The 16,739-nt window shown below is 35.7% G+C and overlaps 1 protein-coding gene across 3 annotated transcripts in view; it reads right to left on the bottom strand.

Annotated features, from left to right (window-relative positions):
* Positions 1-16,739, bottom strand: part of PCLO (piccolo presynaptic cytomatrix protein) — a 421,017-nt gene that overhangs the window by 111,949 nt on the left and 292,329 nt on the right. The window contains exons 11-13 of one of the 3 annotated variants that reach the window (XM_008589167.1): positions 10,842-10,950; positions 10,232-10,299; positions 8,980-9,194 (exon numbers count right to left, since the gene is read on the bottom strand). In XM_008589167.1, the coding sequence (XP_008587389.1) occupies positions 8,980-9,194; positions 10,232-10,299; positions 10,842-10,950 (392 nt within the window). Of the gene's footprint in view, positions 1-8,979; positions 9,195-10,231; positions 10,300-10,841; positions 10,951-16,739 lie in introns of those variants that run through there. The other 2 variants (XM_008563007.1, XM_008566033.1) reach the window with 2 other exon arrangements.

Genomic DNA, 16,739 nt, shown 5'->3' with positions numbered 1-16,739 from the left:
TGGGAGGGTAAAACAAACAACAAGTAACTACAATCAATATATAAATTGTCTTAAGAGATGTATAAAGCATCAGGCACTTAGAAGGAGGGAGGAAAAAGGAGGGAGGAGGAAGGAGAGAGGGATAAGTTCGGACTTCAAGGAAGGACTAGAATGTGCAAAGACTTCATAAAAGAAGGCTTCCCGTTCTTATTTTACTTTTGCTTAAAGTCCATCACTGGCTCTTCCTTACCTGCTGATTATAGTGTAAAAGGCAAACACAGCATAAAATGTTCTCCAATTTCCAACCTTCTAGGCTTCTCCTTAATTTCTTATTCCTCTTATCTTTTGTACACCTGTGTCCTAGGCATGCAATTTTCTGTTTCTAAGATTTTTTTCCTGCTGTACTCTCTGCCTAGAATATTTTCCTCTTTTTCCCCTTTACCAAAATTGGTTCTTTAATTAAAGCTATTTATGACAAACCATTGCCAATATCATCCTGAACAGGAACAAGACAAGGATGCCCACTCTTATCATTCCTATTTAACACAATATTGGAAGTACTAGTTAGAGCAGTCAGGCAAGATAAACAAATAAAGGGCATCAAGAATGGAAAGGACGAGGTCAAACTGTCCTTTTTTGCTGATGACATGATCTTATATATAGTAAAACCTATAGACTCTACCAAAAAACTCTTAAAGCTGATTAACAATTTCAGTAATGTTGTGGTATACAAAAACAACACACCAAAATCAATAGCATTTTTATATGCCAATAACAAACTAGCAGAAAATGAAATCAAGAAAGCAAGCCCATTTACAATAGTCACCAAAAAAAAAAAAAAACAATACTTAGGCATCAATTTAGCCAAGGAGGTAAAGGATCTCTACAATGAGAACTACAAAACACTACTGAAAGAAATTAAAGAGCACACAAAAAGTGGAAAGACCTACCACGCTCTTAAATGGGAAGAATTAACATCATGAAAATGTCCATTCTACCCAAAGCAATCTACAGATTCAATGCAATCCCCACCAAAATACCAATGATATTTTTCACAGAAATAGAAAAAGCAATCCAAACATTCATATGGAATAACAAAAGATCCCGAATAGCCAAAGCAATCCTAAGCAAAAAAATAAATAAATAAAATAAAGCTGGAGGCATAGCACTACCCAACTTCAAGTTATATTGCAAAGCTGTTGCAACCAAAACAGCATAAATGAAAACAGACACTCAGATCAATGGAACAGAATAGAAAACCTGGAAATCAACCCATATACTTACAGCCAACTGATCTTTGACAAGGGCAGCAAGAACATACATTGGGGAAAAGACAGCCTCTTCAATAAATGGTGCTGGGAAAATTGGACATCCATATGCAGAAAAATGAAACTGAACCTGTGCCTCTCACCATATACCAAAATCAACTCAAAATAGACTAAAGACTAAAACATAAGGAAAATATAGGGGAAACACTCCAGGTAATAGGACTGGGCAAAGGCTTTATGAATAAGACTCAGAAGCACAAGCAATAAAATAAAAAATAAATAAATGGGATTATATCAAACTTAAGAAGTTTCTTCACAGCAAAGAAAAACAATCAACAGAGCAGAAAGATGACCTATGGAATGGGAGAAAATATTTGCAAACTATACATCCAACAAGGGATTAATATCCAGAATATACAAAGAACTCAAACAACTATACAGAAAAACAAATAATCCAATTAAAAAATGGGCAAAGGAGATGAATCAACATTTTTCAAAGGAAGACATACAAGTGGCCAACCAGGTATATGAAAAAATGCTCAGCATCACTAGTCTTCAGAGAAATGCAAGTCAGACAACTACAGATACACCTACCATATGATCCAGCAATCCTGTTACTGGGTATATATCTAAAGCAGTGGAAATCATCACATTGAAGGTATTCCTGCACTCCCATGTTCATTGCAGCTCTATTTACAATAGCCAAACTATGGAACCAAGCTAAGTGTCCATTGACAGATCACTGGATAAAGAAAATGTGGTATATATACCAATGAAATACTATTCAGCCATGAAAAAGAATGAAATTCTGCCATTTGCAACAACATGGATGAGTCTGGAGAAAATTATGTTAAGTGAAATAAGCCAGACATAGAAACAGAAATACCACATATTCTCAGTCATAACTGGTTGCTAGGAAGGAAGGAAAGGAGCGAGTGAGGGAGGTGGGGAAGGAAGAAGGGAAGAAGAAAGGAATGAAGGAAAGAAAGAAAGAAAAGGCCAAAACAATATGTTGAACTTTGAGAAGTAGAGAACAAACCTAAGGATACTAGAGATGGTGGAGGATGGAGCGAAGGGGTTTGGGAAGTGATAGGTTGGGTAAGGGGTATAAAGAAATATCATGATTTGTAAGAATTAATATGCTAATAATAAATTAATAAGTAAATAAATATAGTTAGAAAAAAAAATCAGCTTTCCTAGCCCCACTTTCTCAGGTGCCCTTGCTCTACTTCTTAATGATTTCCAATATCACGCCTTCATTGAATTTGTTTACATATCATTCATTATCTGTAATTAAATCAGCACTTCTCAAACTTTAGTTTTTTATTTATTTATTATTATTATTATTTTACATTCTAAGCTGTTGTTGTGGAGCAGTTGGGGGGAGGGGGACAGGGGAAGGAGAAAGGAGTAGGGTGGGAGAAGGAGGAAGGAGGGGAGGCATGGTTGAAGCCCGTGGCACCCCCCCTCATTCTTGCAGGGGAGACCAGGGGGCTTACAGTGGTGGCTTGGTCTTTGCAGGGCTAGATGCATTTGTCAGGGAGGTGTGGCTGAAGCTCTCGGCCCCCCACCACCCTGGCTCAGGAGCCTGGGGCAGTTTCTGCAGTGGCCTGGTGGTTGTCACTGGGCTGGTTGCAGGTACTGGGGGGAAAGGCTGAGGCCCCCAGCCCTCCCTGCTCCCAGGCTTGGGAGCCCAAGGGACTTCTGATCCTTCTAGGTTTTATAGGTGTTCTTTGGTGGTGTTGGATCTTTATTAGTTAATATCAAACTTTGTCTCTGATAAGTGGTTATTTTGTTTTTTTCTTTCAGTTTTGTGTTGGATTATTTGCTGTTCTCACCATTTAAACTCTGCACTGGAACTAATCTGTTGTCCACTGCTTACTTCCAAAATGGGGGAACTTTCTGTGAGGACTGGCACTTGAGCCCTGTAGTTGAGCTAAATTGTTGCTTTGCTGCTGATTCCCTGGGGAAGGCTTTTTGTACAGCTCAGGTTTTAATGATTGACTTCCAGGTCTTGTGAAGTTTGATATACCTGGATTGTGTGAAAACTCTGGTCTGGGCCTGAGACTTTTCAGCAAACTGCACCCCCTGCAGATCTCTATTCCTGACGGGTCTCCACTGAGTGGTCCTGCACTGATGGGGGGCCAGATAAGCTGTCCATTCTGTGCCCCAGTGTTCCCCTGGTGGCCTGTCACTCCCACCACCCATACTCCAAACACTTCCCATGGGACGTGTTTCTTGTGATGACTCACCAGCCTCTGAGTGGCTCCTTTTGTTGTGGCTCCTCACTGCTATGTGGGTTCATGGGAACCCTGTAAAGTGGTTGCTGGCCTGAGGGCCACCCAGGCCATCTTCTCCACTGCCGCATCTAAGCAACTTCATCCACAGGGCACGGCTGTGGCTTTTGCCAGCTCTTGCTCCATGTGCTCACCAGCTCCAGCTCGGAAGCAGCTGAGACTCAAAATGGTGGGAGTGATCCTTTCTTTCTTTCATCATGGCTTCTCCTCCATGCACTCTATAGTTCTCTTCTCTTCTTCCCCTGAGTGCTAGTGGCCTCAGATTGGTTATTGTTGCTTTTTAATAGTTGTAATTGCCTGATTTGTGGGAGAGAGTGACACTGGAGAATGTCTATTCCAATATCTTGACTGGAAGCCCACTTCTCAAACTTTAAAGGGCATTGTACTCACTTGGAGAAATTATTAAAACCCAGGTTGCTGGGCTCCATCCCCACAATTTCCAATTTAGTAGACCAAGGGTGGGTTAGGAATTTGGATTTCTAACAAGTTGCTGGTTGATACTGATGCTGTTGGACTGGGAGCATACTTTAAAAACCACTAGTCTACATGATATGCTGGAATGGGATTTTTCAATCTTTATATCTTGGGTAAAAAGCATGACTTCTAAAATTGAGGTGGCATCCAAAAATGTCTGTAGAAAGCAGGCATGAATTGGAAACCCTATGAAATAGAGTATTCATTGCAAGACTGTTAGTAAAGATCTGACTACATCACTCTTCCTGTAATAATCTCCCAAGGAAAACCATTCTACCAGGCCTTTTTAGATTGAGTAAGATAGAGCCCCTAGCAGAGGTGGTGCAGAGGACATTCCAGGCAGTAGGAATCCCTCTTTAATAGGAGAGTGACACAACCAGATCATATGTCAGATAACTGATAGTTGGAGGGCAGTTTAAGAGAAAGGAAGAGAGACATATGAGTGGAGTTCCCAGTAGTGAGTGCGGTAACATTGCAAGAAATAATGCTTGGCTAAAGGAAAGTGGCAAGTTAAGAGAAGACAGAAAATTACTAGAGACTTATTAGAAAATTTGAATTCAGAGGATTATGATTCAACAACTAATTAGATAGTATGAAGAAAGAGAAACAAAGAGGCAATAGTGCTATGAAATTTATGCTTAATCCCCTGGGAGGATTGTGAGTGACATCACTTGCTGAAATCAAGAATATCAGGATGACAGATTTGTAGGGTAATTATAATGCACGTGGTTTGGAAACTTTGCTGTGCAGAGTTTGTCATGCCTCTAGGTTTTCCAGGTGAAGATCTTGAGAAAGAAATTAGAAATATCAGTCTACAATAACTCAAGAGCTAAAAATAAAATTAGAAATAATACGCATAAAAATGATATTTGAAGGCACACGGTGGCTGAGATCGACCAAAAGGAGAGCCTAAGAGTGAAATAAAAAGAAACAGGACCTGTGTCGTATAGCTAATATGGAAAACAAAACAAAACAAAACCAAAAAACCTTTAAAATCCAAAATCTTTTAGTTTTGCATTTGAGGTTAAGTTCTCTATTGGATTTTATTTTGTGCCCCTCCCCTTATCATAGTACTTAACAAGTAGTGATTAAACAACTACTAAATATATGAAAAATCCAAGAACATGAAAAATATAAGCATCTATTCAACACAGTGTTAGAAATCCTAGCCAGAGCAATTAGGAAAGAGAAAAAAAAGACATTCGAATTAGAAAAAAGGAAGTCAAATTTTCCCTGTTTGCAAATGATATGATTTTATATGTAGAAAACTCCAAAGATTCTACCAAAAAACTGTTACAACTAATAAATAGCTTCATAAAGTTACACAATACAACATCAACATGAAAAAAAAAACAGTAGCATTTCTATACACTAACAACAAACTGTCTGAAAAAGAAAATATAAAAAAAATACCATTTACAACAGCTACAAAAAAATAGTCAGGAACAAATTTAATCAAGAAGATGAAAGCCTTGTCTGCTGCAAACTATAAAACATTGATGAAAGAAACTGAAGAAGACAGAAATAAAATGTAAAGATATCATGTGTTTATGAATTGGAAGAATTAATACTGTTAAAATGTCCATAATACTCAAAGCAATCTACAAATTCAATGCAATCCTTACCTAAATTCCAATGACATTTTTCATAGAAACAGAAAAAACAATCCTAAATTCATATGGAATCACAAAAACCCTTAATAGCCAAAGCAATCATGAACAAAAAGAATAAAGCCAGAGGCATCACACTACATGATTTCAAAATCAAATCTTAAATTACAAAGCTACAATAATCAAAACAGCATGATACTGGCTTAAAAGCAGTTACATAAACTACTGGAACAGAATAGTGAGCCCAGAAATAAATCCACACATTTATGGTCAATTGATTCTTGACAAAGGTGCCAGGAAAACAAATGGAAAAACTGCAGTCTCTTCAATAAATGGTGCTAGAAAACTAGACATCTACATACAGAAGAATAAAATTAGACCCTTATTTCACACCATATATAAAAATCAACTCAAAGTAGATTAAATAATTAAACATAAGACCTAAATCTTAAAACTTCTATAAGAAAACATATGGGAAGAGCTCTATAACACTGGTCTGGGCAAAGATTTTTTTACATATAACCCCCAAAGCACAGACAACACAAGCAAGTATAAACAAATGGGACTACATGAAACTAAAAAGTTTTTGTACAGCCAAGGAAGCTATCAGCAGAGTGAAGGGACAACCCCCAAAACTGGGTAAAATGTTTGCAAACCATACATTTGATAAGGGATTAAAATGCAAAATATCTAAAGAACTCAACTCAGCAGCAAGAAAACAAATTACCTGATTAAAAAACAGACAAAGGACCTGAATAGATATTTCTCAAAAGATGTACAAATGGACAATAGGTATATAAAAAATGTTCAACATCACTAATCATCAGAGAAATGTAAATTAAAACCATATTGAGATATCACCTCACACCTGTTAGAATGGCTATTATCAAAAAGACAAAAGATAACAAGTGCTGGTAAGGATGTGGAGAAAAGGGAATTCTTGCACAGCATTGGTGGGAATGTAAATTGTTACAGCCATTGTAGAAAAATAGTATGGAGGTTCACCAAAAAAAACTAAAAATAGAACTATCATATGATGATCTAGCAATTCCACTTCTGGGTACCTATAAAAGGAAATTAAATCTGTATGTTGGGGCCGGCCCGGTGGCGCACTGGATAGTGCACCGCTTGGGAAGCGCGGCGGCGCTCCCGCCCGAGGGTTCGGATCCCACATACAGACCGGTTCCCGCTCACTGGCTGAGCGAGGCGCGGGGGCAACGCCGAGGGTTGCGATCCCGTTGCCGGTCCCCGGTCCGGTACGGGGGCAACACTGAGGGTTGCGATCCGTTGCTGGACACGGAAAAAAGACAAAAAAAAAAAAAAAAATCTGTATGTTGAAGAGATAGCTGCACTTCTATGTTCATTGAAGCCTTATTCACAATGGCCAAGATGTGTAATCAACCTAATTGTCCATGAATGAATGAATGGGTAAAGAAAATGTGGTAATGTGGTACACATGCAAAATGGAATACTATTCAGCCTTAAAAAAGAAGTAAATCCTGTCATTTGTGGCAACATGGATAAACCTGAAGGATATTGTTTTAAATGAAATAAGCCAGGCACAAAAAGACAAATACTGCATGATCTCACATACGTGGAATCTAAAAAAGTTGAACTCATGGAAGTAGAGAGGAGAATGGTGGTCACCAGGAGCTGGGGAGAGGTGGGTAGAAAAGGGAGGATTGGGATATGATAGTCAAAAGGTACAAAGTTTCTGTTAGATATGAGGACGGAGTTTAAGAGGTCCGCTGTACGACACGGTGACTGTAGTTAGCAACAATGTACTGTATTCTTGAAAACTGATGTGAATAGATTTTAACTGTTCTCACCACAAAAAATGATAAATATGTGAGGCAGTGCATGTTAATTAGCTCAATTTATCCATTCCACAGTGTATACACATTTCAAAGCATTATGTTGGATATGATAAATATATATAATTATTGGCCAATTAAAAAATAAATAAAAATTTACAAAATATAAGCAACATTTCATGAGATAGTAATTGCTAAATTTAAGAGGAAATTGTCTTCAAATACATTCAAATTATATTTTTATAACATGAAAACATCTAAAAAACACAAACTAGTATTAATTATGTTGGTATTTTAGTTGGCTAATTTATAAAGTATTTTGAAACAATTATTAAAAGAGACCCCATAAAATAATTCTTCATGTGGTAAAACGTAGTTGTATTAAAATTTATTTTGAAATTTAGTCTGTTTTTGAAATGACTTTGTTAGTGAAGCTTTGCTATATTTAGTTTGAAACAAGTCATTTTATGATATGATTAAGCTTAACCTACCTTTGTTGGTTTGCTTCTGAATAAAAGAGATTTTTTGTGACATCTGCTCTTTTTTAATACTGAATAAAACAATTTTCTTTTTTTTCTTTTTTCTTTTTTTTTTTTTGTCTTTTTTGTGACCGGTAAGGGGATCGCAACCCTTGACTCACCGGCCATCCCTATATAGGATCTGAACCCGCGGCGGGAACGCTACTGCACTCCCAGCGCTGCACTCTCCCGAGTGAGTCACCGGGTCAGCCCATAAAACAATTTTCTGATGTCACTTTATCTAAGCATAGCCCATTCCTCCATATACCCTACCACATAAAGACAAACTTATATTCATGTTTAAACAAAACAATACTTTTTGCCACATATTTATTGACCACAAGGATAGTTTCTCTTTTAAAAATCAAATCTATAAAGTTTTAAAAATGACTAATTGTGTACATTTTCACCTGCTTTTACGAGGTTAAAAATTTAATTCTATGTTTCCTTTTAATGCCCCAGCAACTTTTAAATAATAGTATTGGAAGCATTTATTTCAAATGAAGATTTGTATCAAGAAAAAATTTATTAGTGTGGAATTGGGGATAAAATTCAAAAGGGTGATAATATGTTATTGGTTTTCCTTGTTTCTTATTGTCCTAAGTTCTCTTCATCTCTGTGCCCTTTTTACTTTTTACTTCAGTTATAAAATCTAATATAATATATATCTTTTGCTTCCCAAAAGATGCAAAGCTAATGTTCTACACACAAAGAATCTGAGAACAGGCAACAAAAAAAGAAAACTAACCAGGAAATATGAGGCATCAGATTGATTTGTCAAGTTCCTCATAATAATAACCACTGAAATACTTTAGGCGATATAGAAATATGTCATCTTGATACATCTGGATCAGTTATATACTCAGAAGAGGAAAAATGTTATTTGTTTTGATAGATTATTAGGAAAAGAGAAATCACAAGGAAAACACATTAGAAAATGGTATTTTATTTCCTCTATCCTGGTCTGAATAAAGAGCTAGAAGACAAGTGACTGTGAGGTTGCCCTAAACACTTCTCACCTTGCTGCTGCTGTGTTTCTTTTTGCTCACCGAGGGTGACCCTGGTTGCCCAGGGCTGGGAACAGAACTGGATCCTGCTGATGTAGGACCTGAATGAACATGAGACCCTTTCTCAACGACTGATGACAGAACCAGTGGTGACTGCTGCAGCGAAACCTTCTGGAGCTCTGCTGCCAGCTGCTTAGGATCAACCCCTGGCGATTTTGCTTTATCCACTACAACAAAATGAAATGGTTTACATATGTCTCCATTCCATAGGTACTTAAAACCATATAACTTATTTGAGTTCTAGGTAACAAAGTCATACTATTACTTATAAAATAAGCTAAAAAATTAAATTAATTAATTGCACCTTTATGTATTAATTTCTAAGGAAGTCTAGAAGGCTCAGAGATGAGTAACGTAATGCTGAATTACAGAGGGAAACTTCCTATTGAAGTTCCTATTACATTTTCAGAAAAATGTTTTTAATGTTTTATACAGGAAACTGCATACATGACACAATATCTTATTTAATCAATCGGAACTTAATCTATATGACTGGCTATTTTTTCTTTATATCTTACATATCTCTTTCTCTAAGAGGACTATTTCAAAGAGTGTATTTACATGTATTGATGTTTTAAAATTCCTCTAGGACTTGGTCTGTCCTGTTTAGTGCAGTAATCCAGGCTCTTTGAATTGTGACTATAGCATAGGACGTGCTCAATAAAATTTTATTAAACAAAAGAAAAAGTGATATTTAAAATCTTACAATTAATCTATTAACTTTGTAGGTTATATTTGTCATCTAAGAAGGAGTTAGATCTATTTTATCACATACTTAATGAAATTACATGTTGATCTTTATTATAAAAGGCAGTCAAAAGGTTCAGGAAAAAATGTTCTAAGACCCTGTTATGATAATAAGAATCAAGTATTAGCTAAAAATTATATAGGACTAAAAATAAATGGCTCCATGGATTAGTTTCACAGGATAAATTTATATTTAAAGAATTGAAAATGTGAACTTACCCAGCAAGAATTTCATAGGAACTTCTTTAATGGGTCTAACATGCAAATGTGTTTTCCCAGGATGCAAAAAATGTAGCTACAATGCTTCTGATTGTGCTTACAATTATATAAATAAATATATCAGTTTATCTCTGTCTATATCTATGTTTATGTCTATATCTTCTTCTGTAACTACATCTGCCCCTACAACTACTTCTACATTTTTACACAGAGTTGAAAGCAAATTGCTTTCACCTACCAGCTTTTGGTGGTTCATGAAGTTCCAGATGCTGTGGGTTTTCAGAATCTGATAGCATATTGAGGTCCCTAAAAATTAAAACATAATATTAAGAAAGAAATTGAGGAAGCCTGACAGAAAAGACACTTTTTTCCAACTACCCTGAATTTTTTTTTCAGTAAGTTAATGAGAAGTGGTTAATGATATAAAGCAACTCCAAAGCATGCTCACCCTTCTAACCCAATATATATTTGCAATGCTGTTAAAAGTCAGAGCTGATAAAAATGATTATTTAAGGTGAAATCTTTATGGATTAAATGTAAGTTCATCTTGAAATATTATACACATCCATGAAATCTAAATGGGTTCAGGCTTTCATTAAAATAAAGTATGTTTCAATAAAAGCATGAAAGGGGAGAGCTATTGACATAATCAGAAACTAAATTAGCTGAATTCTTTCTATGCTTTATACTTTGATTCTGAACACAAGAAATCTATAAAACTTGTATTCATTTTATTTTCTAATTACAGAAAATCTTGCTGACTGTCAAAGGTTCCACCTTAACAATTTTAAATTAAAAGAGCCATGAATAGCCAAAAAATGGAAACAGAAAGATGGGGAAAAACTCACAGTCTTACACATATTTCTGCTTCCCCACTTTGCTGATTGATGACACTCTGTACTTCTTCATATGTTTTAGAAGTTAAGGGAATTCCATTCCATTCCAATACTTGCATCCCTAAAAAGACAAATTTGAGTATAAAATCAAACATGTGTGCTGTCTATATTCTGAGTCCATACGGCATAGAAGATGATAATTCATTGCATAGAAAAATCAACTCAGCACACCATTGCAGAGAAAATCAGTTCAAAGTTCTCTGGAACATTAATTCCAAAACCATTATGTAGTTTGGACTCATCAACTTACCTGAACACACAAAATATGTTTAAAACAACATGCAAAATTTTGCTTTTGAAAATATTTTAAGTATTATCAAACGCATGCATTCTGTTCACACTGCTATGAGGAAAACATTACTGAATATGTATGGCTTAGACCAATTTCATAAAGAAAAATACCCAAACAATTACAACCACCAGTATAATTTTCCTGTGGGGAGCAAGCTACTAGAAGAGTTTAAAGGTTCGTTTCCTACCATGGAATGGGAGTGGTAGAAAAAGTCATTAGGATTTCCTTGTGAAGCTCCCCTCCAGAAACTGTTGTAGCTTTGACTTTGCCCAGATAAAACAGATTGGCACGTTGTGTCTTTTTCTTCACTGCATGCCAAATATTCCTGAACAGAATAGCAGGAACGTTACAGGAGGAACACCTGCTTGGGTCTGTGACTTGTGCAGTCCTAAGTCCCTGTGCTCAGAAAGGCTCCATGCTTGGTTCAATGCTCTGCTGTTACTATCTTGAAATTCTTAATAATGTTTAAACAAAGAGCCCACATTTTCATTTTGCACAGGGTCCTGCAAACTATGCAGCTGGTTTGGTCTGGTTACAGGGCATTTCATTTTTCCTGCCTATCTAGAAAGATAATTTCAAACAAAAAAGAATAGTAGTAACATAATTAATATCTCAACAGTTTACTTCTAGTTCCTTAGGTCCATTTTAAATGAGAGGTCAAAATAATTTAGGGATGCATATTTGGCATAACTCACATTGTCCTAATACGTGGCTGTGTGAACTGGATATAAATTAGATGAAACTATCCAATGTAGTACCCAAATATTTTTGAGTGCTACCAGCTTCAACCGAGAAAAATGTCTGTATGCCATAACTAGGCTATAAATTAAATAAAAATAAATAATTGTTGAACAATTAGATTTTTTATGAGCTTCACAGACGCTAGTGTGAAATTTTCCAATGTTCACCATTGGCCTCAGTGGGAAATTCTAAACGTGGCATGATTGAATCATTACATGGGAAATTCTTTTACACCAGAGTGAAATAGCAAAAGAAGTTCATAAAAAGGCTCAAAACAACACAAACAAGAATGACTTTTCTATAACTTACTCCAAGAAAACTTTATCTTCAGATAGGCTTTAGGTTTATTTCAACAACCCCAGGCTGTTGTATACACAAAATAAGAAAATCATGTAAAAGACAGTGACAATACCACTAAAAAATGTAGCACACTGAAAGAGGAAAACAGAACACTTTTTTTTTTAAGTTAGGATAAAGAGTATGTTTATAAAAAGAAGATTTTTGAGTTGAAAAAGATTAATGCTACTATATCCAGAAATCGCATTGCCACATTTCTACAGGAGCATATGAAAAGAAATACTCACATATTTTTATGCTTTTTCTGTTGGATTTACCTGTTTTTTAATCTCAAAACAAAAGGGCAAATTTGCAAAACACGATTATCTAGTGAATTTTAAAAATGCTTCTAGTCATAAAAAGGAAAATTACGTAGTATTATTATTAAAATTGCTGGAAAAATTACACAGATAACTAGGGTCTTACTTAGACTTACACCTGTGATCATAAATTATGTGATCTGGTCTGTCCCATGATAGGCCAGCAGAACTTCTTTCCCCCTTCCTCAGTTTCCCACAAGAGTTGGTACAGTACTGCAGTTCAAAAGATGCTGCCAGGTTTTTGATCCTGGCTTTGTGCCCGTGGTCAAACACTACAAAGAAGGTGACTACTTGAATAATCATTTAATAACACTTCCCCTTTCCACTGTTTCTCTAACTTCCTACAAATCCTAGAAGAACCATACTAAAATAACAAATGAAATATACAAGTTACTTCATATTTATTTCATAAGACAGTTTTAGTACTGTGAGAGTTAAATATGATATTTCAAATATGACATATTTAAAAAATATTTAATTGTAAAATCCTTTACTTAAAATTGCATGCTTAAAAATGCATGCAAAAATTTGTAGAAAATTATTATACTCTGTTGAAGTTCAATAAAGTTGTATATTTCACTCATTTAACATGTTTGAATTTGAATGTAAACATTTGCAATCTTAAAATAGCTTTTTACACTGACGTTTTAGGAAGATTTCCTGGAAGATAGAGCGCACATGAATGATGATATTTATTAAGTATTATGAGAAAACTTTTTTATATTTAAATTGCATCAAAGTGTGTGTTAAACAATTGGTTAAGTTTGAGAGTGCACAAATGATACTTCAATTATAACGGCAGAAAGAACCTATCTTAATAGCGTCTAATAGGAAAATTAAGACATAATCTGGAGTTTTGCTGAATGCACAATAGTGATGATAAAATTTCTTGTTCAAAATCTCTAACTTGATAGGTTCCTAAACACCAAAAAAGGCAAAAATCAGGTAATTCTAGAACTTTTAAAAAATCAAGCAACATAAAACATTCTCAAGTATATGCTCTCATAAATTCCAGGATTACTGAGTTTCGTGTGCTCCTTAAACTGGCAAAAACTATTCTTATCTTTATATACAAACTTTCCTCTCATGTTATTTCTTGGTCTATATTTAATATTTACCATTACATCATAAACATCATATAGATTAAAATTATTCAGTTAACAGTCAAAATCTTACAGGTTACTGTATATCCAAACATATCACACAAAAGCTCATAATTTTTTATTTTATTCATTCACAGTATTTTTCTAGCACCAGTTATGTGGCAGGCACTACACAATTCATCACATTTACTTATGTCTAATATTTTATGCTGTTATATAAATTAATAAAAAATGGTACTCAAGTAGAAAAAATTAGAAATATCTTGGCAATTAGTAAAATAAAGGTGATTCATAGAAGAGAATATTCAAAAGTGTTGCAAGTATATGAAGAAAATCCCAGATTCATTAATGATCAGGAGTACAATTTAAAGCAATAATGGCATATTACATAACTCTCATCATATTGGGAAGAGTTCAAAAGCCAGAAAATGCCATGGTTAACGATGATGTGAGAATAGGGGGCCTCCATTTCATAAAGGGAGGTTATACTTACTAGATGGTCATTCCAGCTTATTCCAGCTCTGATGTGAGATTACTATGACTATGACTGGATTAAAAAAACCCCAAAAAACAAAACAAAAAAACCACAACTGCTTATTTACAATTTATAAACATGTAATAATTTTAATGAGAATGCAGATGAATGCAACAGTTCTGGAGGGTAAGCTGGCAAAATATAGTTAAATTATGCACATGTATGCCCTGTCACCTCCACATCGTCTTCTTGGGTATCTATCTGTGGGGAGGTGGAGGTATCAGGAGAAATGAGCACTGGGAGTATATTAAATTCTCACAGTGAAAATACTTGGTAGAGGTTGAAAGAAACTGACCATACAAGGTGTTAACGTCAGAAGGTGGATCCATCTTAAAAATTTTGCCAGGTAAAAATAAGTGAGAAACATAATTTGTTCTATAGGGCAATGCTATTTATGTAGATTTAGATGATATGTACACAAAATAGCATTATATATTTTACACGTAAATAACAGGTATCACGTAAATTGTAATAGTTGCCCATGGAGGGGAGAGGGGAAAGGGAAAAGAAAATAAGATTTTTAAAAAAGAATGAGTTAGTAAATGAATAAATAAATAACCAACACACATACATAGGAGCAGACCTTGCATGAGCCAATAAGGTTGGTATGCTATGAAATGAGAATCTGATGCAGATGGGGTTCAAGAAAGAAAAAAAGTTCAAACCTAAATAATAAAAAAATATACAAATATATGTAAGTTAATTGCAATGTGTTTTACATTTTCCACACTAATATAGTAACCACGACTATATATGAATTCCCCAAATATGGACAATGACTCTTAGGAATTTTCTGTAAAAGAGGAGCAGCAATAGCAGCAAAAAATCAGCTGAACTTATCCTCTCACAGGCTTACTCAATAGCAAACAACCCCTGCAAGTTGGCTTTGGGATCCAACATGTTGTCCATATGTTATACTAATTGCTCATTCATTTTTAGTTAAGTAGTGTTAATATATGAGAAATACATAGATAGGTAGATAGATACATTTTATTCTTTACAAAAATTACATTTCATGTATTTTACAATTTTGAACTGTTTATACAAGTACATTAATGTGAAAGGAAGAAAGGATGAAAGAAAGAAAGAGGTTAAAAAAATGAAGGGAGGAGATCACACGCCCTGTGGTGCCAGTGTGCAACCCAGCAGGTAGGGCTCACTGCCGCTGGACTCCATGCCCAGCCTGGCCGAGTGCACACTGACCAGAGAGGCACCCCACTGGAGAGGTCCTAGATCTGCAGAGACCACACACCCCACAGTGCCAGTGCACGACTGAGCAGGTAGGCCACACTGCCGCTGGGCTCCATCACAAGCCCAGCTGAGTGCATGCCGACCAGAGAGGTGCCTCCCTGAAGAAGCCCAAGACCCAAGTTGACCATGCACCTGAGGTGCAAGTGGGCAACCAAGCAGACACTGAGGCAGCCATGCCAAATTGGCAGCCCCAGAAGCATCTTAGCCAGACAATACTGTTGCACCAGTGGACAATGAAATCCCCTGCACAATGACTAAACATCAAAGGAAAGATACCAGAAATATGAAAAATCAAGAGAGTACACCACCAAAGGATAATAACTCTCAAATTCTAGATCCTATAGAACAGGAAGCTTTTGAAATGTCTGACAAGGAATTTTGAGTGATAATTCTATGGAAACTAAATGAGATACAAGAAAACTCAGCTAGACAACATGATAAAATGAGGAAAAGTATACAGGACCTGAAAGAAGAAATGTACATGAAAATCAATGTCCTGAAAAAGAATATAGCAGAGCTTGCCGAGCTGAAGAATTCATTCAATGAAATAAAAAACACAACAGAGAGTTTAACCAGCAGACTTGCAGAAGCAGAAGAGAGAACTTCTGACCTTGAAGATGGGCTGTTTGAAATAACACAGGTAGATGAAAAAAAAAAGAAAAGAAAAGAAAAAAGAATTAAAAACATTGAAGAAAATCTAAGAGAGATATCAGACAACCTTAAGCACTCAAATATCTGAGTCATGGGTATTCCAGAAGGGGAGGAAAAAGGAGATTGCATTGAAAACATATTCAACAAAATAGTGGCAGAAAACTTCCCAGGTATAGGAAAAGACACAGATCTTCAGATTCAGGAAGCTCAAAGATCCCCAACTGTATTCAACCCAAAAAAAGCCTTCTCCAAGACATGTTATAGTCAAATTGACAAAACTCAAAGACAAAGAGAGAATCTTAAAAGCTTTAATAGAGAAGTGTCAAATCACCTATAATGGAGCCCCAATCAGAGTAACATCAGACTTTTCATCACAAACCCTAAAAGCCAGAAAGGAATGGGATGATATATTAAAAATACTAAAAGACAGAGATTTCCAGCCAAGAATACTTTACCGCATAAGGCTATCCTTCCAAAATGAAGGGCAAATAGTATATTTCTCAAACAAAAACTGTGGGAGTTCACCACCACACAACCACTCTTACAAGAAATTCTCAAGGGAATACTGGGTTTGGTACCCGAAAAATAACTACTACTGCCACAAAAACCCAAGAAAAATCA

Source organism: Galeopterus variegatus, unplaced genomic scaffold (assembly GCF_000696425.1).
Source record: "Galeopterus variegatus unplaced genomic scaffold, G_variegatus-3.0.2 Scaffold0, whole genome shotgun sequence".
NCBI lineage: Eukaryota > Metazoa > Chordata > Mammalia > Dermoptera > Cynocephalidae > Galeopterus > Galeopterus variegatus.
The sequence above is the reverse complement of the archived record's forward strand: the minus strand, read 5'-3'. Positions and strand labels throughout refer to the sequence as shown.